Genomic DNA, 7,666 nt, shown 5'->3' on the forward strand with positions numbered 1-7,666 from the left:
ATGCAAGGCACGCGCTCTACCACTGAGCCATCTTCCCAGCCCCTTGGGTCCTTATTAAATCTGTATCTAATTCTATAGGCTTGGAGTGGGAATCAAAAATCAGTCAGTCAATCAATTTTTTTTTTTTTAACTCCCTGAACTGAGGCTTGAACTTAGGACCCAGATGCTGTCCCTTAGCTTTTTGGGTCTACCATTAAGCCACAGCTCTACTTCCAGTCTTTTGTTGGCTAAGTGGAGATGAGTCTTTCATACTTTCTTCCCTAAACTGGCATTGAACCACTATTCTCATATCTCAGCCTTCTGAGTAGCTAGGATTAACAGGCTTGAGATACCAGTACATAACCTGTTCTTTCTCTTTTTGTTTATCAGAGACAGGGTCTTACTATGTAGCTCAGGCTGGCCTGGAAATTGCTGTCCTCCTGCTTCAAGCTCTCCAGTGCTGAGATTACAGGTGTGCACTCATCACACCCAGCTCAAGATTACATGTTTCTACAATGTTCTAGATAATGCCAATACTGTTAATCCAAGAACCACATTTTGAGCTTCAAAGAAACTAACTAGAATCCTCATATAATACATGATGACTGCAATGGAGGTCCAGTATAGGGGAAAATCATAAGTTAGGGTGACTTCTATGACTATAGTTGAGATACTCAGGTTAACAGAAGCTCATATGGAAGGAGGGAGGTGGTGAATATCTTATTTGAGTGGCTTGCTAACTGTTTGAGTTCTTTCCTTTTTTCGTTTTTTGTGTTACTAGGGATGGAACTCGGGGCTTTTTATGCACATTGTGTAAGCATTCTTCTACAGAGCAATAGTCTCAGCCATGTAACCATTTAATTTTTCATCTGAAAGCATCAGTCCTGAACCCTGGGTAACTATATTCCAAAAATGGTTCTTAAAATACATTTCTTTTTTTCTCTCTTCTTGTAGGAGTTGCTGGAGAACCCTTGCCAGTGGATAGTGAGAAAGATATCTTTGACTACATCCAGTGGAAATACCGAGAACCCAAGGATCGAAGTGAATGAGGCCTATTCTTCCTCCCAGGCATAGCCCAGTAGGAGTCTTAATTTATTTCTTAACCTTTGCTTTGTAAGGGTCTTTGTTTTTAAATGATTGCTTTGTCCCCATGCCTAGCTTGTACAATAGTCAATAAAACTTCTTGCATTGCTATTGGATGATGTTCTTATTAGTAAATGTGTTCGCTTTGAATTTCATTGTGTTTTTGATCATAGTTTACTATGGGAGTAGTAGAAAGAAGTAAGAAATGAATGATACACTGAATGATTCCACTGCTTTTCCACCTATTTACTAATTTGGTCTATTAAGGTACTTTCAGAGGCCTGCCTCTGGAAGATGGTTTAATAATCTTTACAAACTAAGACCTTCATACATTTTTTTTTCCTCTGAGTCATAGTCTATTTTGTAATATATATTTGTAACTTAAATAGAAAATGAGATATACAGTTTATTCCTTCAGTGAAATCTATAGCTGTTTGTTGTAGTCTATTTGAAAGAACTTCTCTAAACAAACTCACTCTTGCTTAGAAAGTATGGCCTCCTAAACTTCAGACAAATTCAATGCTTGCCTTTCATTAAGGTAACTTTTACATACAAAAGGTCAAAATATAGAAGTAGAAATACTTTGAAAGTCCTCACTTTCAAACAAAAATTATATAAGTAGAAAAGCATAGTTATCAAATGTTAGTTAACTAGGGTTATCAAAATATGTGAAAATGCTTTTCACTGAAATGTTAGGTTCCCTTTCAATAAATGATGGAAACTAACCAAACAATAGGTATTCACTTTTTTTTTTTGGCTGGTCTTGGGCCTTGGGTGCTGTATCTGAGCCTCTTTGTGCTCAAAGCTAGCTCTTTACCACTTGAACCACAGATCCACTTTCATAAACAAACAATAGGGTTCTTAAGGAAAATTATAGTATTTGCTGTGATAATTTTCTCCGGTAAAATATATGAGTTCACTTTTTTGTTTTTGGTGGTACTGGGGTTTGAACTCAGGGCTTTGTACTTGTAGGTAGACATTCTACCAATTGAACCACATCATTCAGCCCTTTTTGCTTTAGTTATTTTCAGATAGATTCTTGTTCTTTGATTCTTCAACTCATGCCTTCAGAGTAGCTGAGATCATGAGAATGTGCCATTATGTGTGAGCCCTTATGTGTGACTTGGTGGTTAAGATGGAATCTTGCTGACTTTTTGCTGGTTTTGAACCACTTTTTATTTTAATTTTTTTTTGGCAGTACTATGGGGTTTGAACTTGGCCTTATACTAGGAAGGTGCTTTATCATTTGAGCCACTCTGCTTTTGGTATTGCTCATTTTTTGAGTTAGGCTCTTGCTCTTGGACTAATTTGGGCTTTGATCTTCCTATTTGTGCTTCCTGTATGGCATAGGTATGGCACATACCTTGCGGTGGAGTCTCAAGAACTTTTTTATGGCTGGGTCCCTAGTGGCTCACGCCTGTAATCCTAGCTACTCAGAAGGCTGAGATCTGAAGATCGTGGTTCAAAGCCAGCCTGGGCAGAAAAGTCCCTGTGAGACTCTTATCTCCAATTAACCGACAGAAAACTAGAAGTGGAGCTGTGACTCCAAGTGGTAGAGCACTAGTCTTGATAAGCAAAAAAGCTCAGAGACAGTGCCCAGGCCCTGAGTTCAAGCCCCATGACTGACAAAACAACAACGTAACTTTTTTTTGTCCAGGTTAGCGTTGAACCACAATTCCCCAATCTCTGCCTTCTAAGTAGTTAGAATTACAGGCTTGAGCTATCATGTCTGGCTCTAGTTTACTCAATTTTAACTTTTCAGGTTCCATCACTTTTTTCTGCCCTGAAGATACTATTAAATACCAGCCCTTTACCCAAAATGAAATATTAAACTATTAACTAGTTTACTATATGTATACAAAAACATCATGCTGTACATCTTAAGTATATAGTTTCCATTTTTAAAAAGTTTATTAAATCTTATTGAATTGCTAAATCAAAATTATTATTTTTTGTTATAGAATCTCATATTTTTTAGAATAATAGACAAAAAGCCAAGACTACTTTTCAGTCATTACAATACAGTATCTCATAATTCTCTACTTTTAGTCTAGTTCTGTTGCTAAAAGATTTGCTATTAAGAGATAGTTGCATGCTAGTGCCATGACACTAGTCCCAGTCCTCTGGAAGCTGAGGTAGGAGGTGAATTTCAGGCCAGCCTGTGTTATACAGTGAGACTTTGTCTCCAAAAACTAAAACAACAAAACATATAGAAGTGCTTTAAAATGAATGTTTGAGACCCTGCTTTAACACAAGATTATAACTTTGCATATTTTTGGCACACTCTCAATCTTGCATGTTGTCGACTGCCAGCCACCTGACTTCCACATTGTAGTCCAGGACCACAGTCACAGCGCTGGAAGATCTCGGGAGCCTGCACATTGTCTTTATGTCCTCTCCTTGAGCAGACCTGTCCCTCTAATAGGACTGGTTTACAAATTTTAGTCCAGAAGTGACGAGCACAGCAAAGTCCAGGGCCACAGTCAAAAGTTCTAAGACAGCTGTCACCTTCTTGTCCTGTAACAAGATTAATATTGACTTTTGTGGTAAATGGGAGTGATTCATGTGGGGAAGGGGATGGCTGCTGAAGGAATAAGGTCAGGACTCCAGGACTGAATGCCATGAAGCAAAAACAAGCAGCCTTCAGGGCCCTCATTCACAAGTAGAAATTCTGTCTTTCTATGAAGTCAAATATACATCAAGGAAAAAGGATTCTATTATTGAGAAAAGAAGTATCACTACAAAATTTTATTAAATGGGATTCATAGTAATGCAGAGAAATCATTAGAGAAGACAGGAATGGCCTGTTTGTGTTCAAGCATTCTGGCTATACTATATCAAAGACTGGAACTCCATGCTACAATTTTGTTTTGTTTTAAAACAATTGTAATTGATATTTTTCACAAAGTTGAAAAGTTAATGCATCTACTTCATCTTTTATGTTCTGAGGATCTAGGCAGGGAAGCTGTCACTTGTTAAATTACAGTATAAACTAGAAGAAAGGTGTGTGTAATGAAATTGAACTTGACAAGGAAGGGTTTCCTTTCTAACTAGTCCATTATTGTAACTCTTCCCCTGCCCTTGTGTTCTGCTGGATGCCTTATGCTACCTTTGCTTAGTGTGCAAGCTGCTTAGGAAGGGATTATAGACAGGACATGCTCCCTATGTTCAGGTATAGAGAATGAGCTCCAAACTGTCCAAACTGTGAGGCTGGGAGGGGAAAATGTTTTTCTGAAATAAAATGCTTAGAATGCTGATCTTACCCTTAATGCCTTGTGATTTCTTGGTATTTAGCTTCCTGTTGGGTTTGTTTTCCTCAGTTGGATGCCCGCTATTTCCTTTTGTTTCCAGGCTGTCTAGATCATCATTCTTTGTTTCCATTATTGTGGCTACATCTTCCATCGCAGTACAAACATCTGAGGGACAGCCAGAGGGAACTAGAGTTATTAACTCCAAGTTATTGAAGATATTGAAGTTAGTAACTTTTTTTTTTTTTGGTCGTGGGGCTTGAACTCTGGGCCTGGGCGCTGTCCCTCAGCTCTTCAGCTCAAGGCGAGCGCTCTACCACTTGAGCTACAGCGCCACTTCCGGTTTTCTGGTGGTTTATTGGAGATAGGAGTCTCACGGTCTCTCCTGCCCGGGCTGGCTTTGAACCGCGATCCTCAGATCTCAGCCTCCTGAGTAGCTAGGATTACAGGCGTGAGCCACCAGCGCCCGGCTTGAAGTTAGTAACTTTTTAACTTTATATGTGTGCCAAGGATTTACATGCTCATATAAGGCAAAGAAGGTAAATAATAGGATCCAAATGAAAATGGAAGAGTTCATACTATTCCAAGTTGAATCTTCAAAATCATTAATCTTCAAGTCACTGGCAAGAATTGTTGCCAGGTAGTAAGTTTATTATTACTATTTTTTGCAAGTACAAATTATTTTCACTGAAAATGGGCATCTGCATAAGTATACTTCAAGCTAACTCAAGGAGACCATGAGAAGGACCATCTGGGAGCAATACTCTAGGAGGCACAGATCTATATAGGCTATGGCTTCTGATGCTGTTCATGGGGTTGTAACTGCTCACCATTCATGCAGAGTGTCCCTGGGCAGCACATGGCACTACGCTGGCACTTTCTCCGTACCCCACGGCATGTGGTGCAGAATGGCTTCTCATCCCGGGGCGTTAGGCAGAATTTTCTGACACTGCAGTCTTTGTCTGACATACACTGTGAACCCTGTGAAGGGAAACTTGTCACATGGCTGGGGGATCCAATAAGATGTAAGATAACATTATTCTAGGCTTAGATGGAGCAGCCTAAATTTGGAGGCTGTGACATTTTAGGAAGCATCTTAATTGTCCAATGTAGTTGATTTTCTCCTGCAAAGGGGAGCTTAAACCACCTGTGAAGGGACCTCAGTTCTGCAGAGGTTTGGGCATGGAACCCAGGGCCTCACACATGCTAGGAAAGTGCTCCGTCACTGAGTCACATCCCTTGTCTTAACTCGAATTTAATTTTCTTATGCTTTTGGTGAATATGGAAGGAAAATAATTTTCTATGCATGTCTTATAGATGACAGATTTTCTAAACTTAAGAACAGTAGATGTTGTGCTACATGTAAGTAAGAATTGGCATTGATAGTATTGCCATTTAATTTTTAATGTAGTGAATCTCATCTAGCATTGCATCCCTTACTGGATGATCCTTTCCCAGATGAATTGTTCTTTGATATGTATATAGTATAATAGTTAAATATACACATACACACATGAATGTCTATATGTATGTACGTATATACATAAACATATATATGTAGGCAAGCTAACTGACTTGAAAAACCGCTTTGCTGTTTTAATGTGTGATTACTGAGGCAACTGGATTATACCTAGATGCCTTTTCCATTCCTACTCCTATCAGTTTTCTATGAGATAAGCTATTTCGTGTATTAATTTGAATGACTTACTAAAATCTTAATTTGGCCCTCACTATACAGACCACATTCATCTCCTAACCACAAACCACAGCATCTTAGCCCTGACTGCACCTACCTTCCAGGCTCCTTGCACATCAGCAGGGCTCTTGATGTTGTTGAAATCCAGAACCAGAGCTCCCAAGGGCAAGTAGAAGCAACTGAGACCAAGCAAGGCCACCAGCACCATCCTTTGTCACCGGGAGCTCCTTGATGTTCCCAGTACTCTGCAAGATGCACTAAACCTACAGCCCAGCCTTCCCAAGCTGGAACCAGGCAAGACACCTGAAAAGGCTTTTTCTGAAGTAGGATGAGCCCGTCTGAGAGCAGGTTCCTTCTGAAACTATTTATAGACAGATGTGCCCCCAGTTCTTTTCTCCCTCCCCCTTTGTTTCCTTCCTCTTTACCCAACACAGGCTTCAACAAATCCCTTCAAATCTTTGATCAATAGTTCAAAACAAGCATTCAATAGAAGGAGACAAGAGGCAGGGCTACAGCAGCTTCTCCTCCAGGGCGGAATCCCTCTTAATTATCCCATATCAAAGTTAGTTCAAAGGGCTCACAGGAAAGCAGGATGTCTGTATCAAAGGCAACTCTGATAATCACCTGCATTTTGGACCTTCAATAATTCTTTGGGGGATTATCTAAGATCTGTTTTCATAGCTAATTGTACTCAAAGAAAGAATGAATGAATTGTATCAGCCAACATGCAGAAGATGCCAAAAACTAATAAGTTATCAAATCTAAGAAACTTGCAACTGCTTCCGATAGTGAGGGCAGATAGAAAAAAGAAAAATGCCTTCCAATTACCTCTGGCATCCAGGTATAAAGGTCTTAATAGCTTAAGAATTGTGCACATAATAGCACTCATTCTGATTCAGTGGCAATTGGGAAAATACTCTCCTTATAATAAACATTGAACTGTTTGACTTTAGGATTATTTAATTAGAAAAATAACAGAATATATAATAATTTCATTTTATTTTTTAAAATATTTCAATAAACTTTTAAACATATAAAGGCTAAAGATTGTGCATATTAGTAAAACACATAAGAATTTCTTTGATAGTGGGGACAACCATAGAAAGTGCATTTTATATAAATTTATACAAACTTCATATATGTAACTTGTTTTGCATAATTTTCAATTGACAAAAGAACAACGTTTTAGGTTCTACCTGATTTCAGATGAAATTTTGTGCATTTCTAATTTTCTTAACTTGAATTTCTGAAAGCTTCTACCTTATCCCTTGTGTCCTTCCCTCCCCTCCTTTTTCTTTCTTTTTCTTCTCTTCCTCTCCTGTCCCCTCCCCTCCTCTCCTTTCCTCACAAACTATAGCTGAATGTCTGAGGATCTAGAGTCTAAACAGAAGATGTGGCTGGGTAGAGGGTCCTCTATATTGTGATAAGCACTAAAATAAAGGTATTCATCCAGGATTGGAGGATTATAAGTGAAAGGATCCTTCATGTCCATCCCAGGGGACCACCTGGAGGCAGGCAGGCACAGAAGAACGATTATTATAAGGTTTATTAGAGGAGCCATATTTCCCTGAAGAGGAAGCACACGGCATCCATTCCTATTCAGGTAGCAGAAGGGTCTGGGGGCAGCAAGTGAGATAGGTGCATACTTAGGTGGGTCTGG

At 39.1% G+C, this 7,666-nt stretch overlaps 2 protein-coding genes across 2 annotated transcripts in view; one reads left to right on the top strand and one right to left on the bottom strand.

Moving 5' to 3' along the window:
• The window catches only part of Polb (polymerase (DNA directed), beta), a 41,053-nt gene extending 39,877 nt beyond the window's left edge, over window positions 1–1,176 (top strand). The window contains 1 exon segment of the mRNA XM_013024595.1: window positions 934–1,176. Within this exon segment, the coding sequence (XP_012880049.1) occupies window positions 934–1,028 (95 nt within the window). The 3' untranslated portion in view covers window positions 1,029–1,176.
• A 2,143-nt stretch (window positions 1,177–3,319) lies between these two features.
• Dkk4 (dickkopf WNT signaling pathway inhibitor 4) lies at window positions 3,320–6,214 on the bottom strand. Its single transcript, XM_013024410.1, has 4 exons — window positions 6,104–6,214; window positions 5,141–5,291; window positions 4,326–4,478; window positions 3,320–3,579 (listed from the first exon to the last, which is right to left on the bottom strand). The coding sequence occupies exons 1-4, from the start codon at window positions 6,212–6,214 to the stop codon at window positions 3,320–3,322; spliced, it is 675 nt and encodes a 224-aa protein (XP_012879864.1).
• Window positions 6,215–7,666: the final 1,452 nt, after the last annotated feature.

The sequence above is a fragment of the Dipodomys ordii genome, unplaced genomic scaffold, assembly GCF_000151885.1.
Source record: "Dipodomys ordii isolate 6190 unplaced genomic scaffold, Dord_2.0 Scaffold4, whole genome shotgun sequence".
Lineage (NCBI taxonomy): Eukaryota > Metazoa > Chordata > Mammalia > Rodentia > Heteromyidae > Dipodomys > Dipodomys ordii.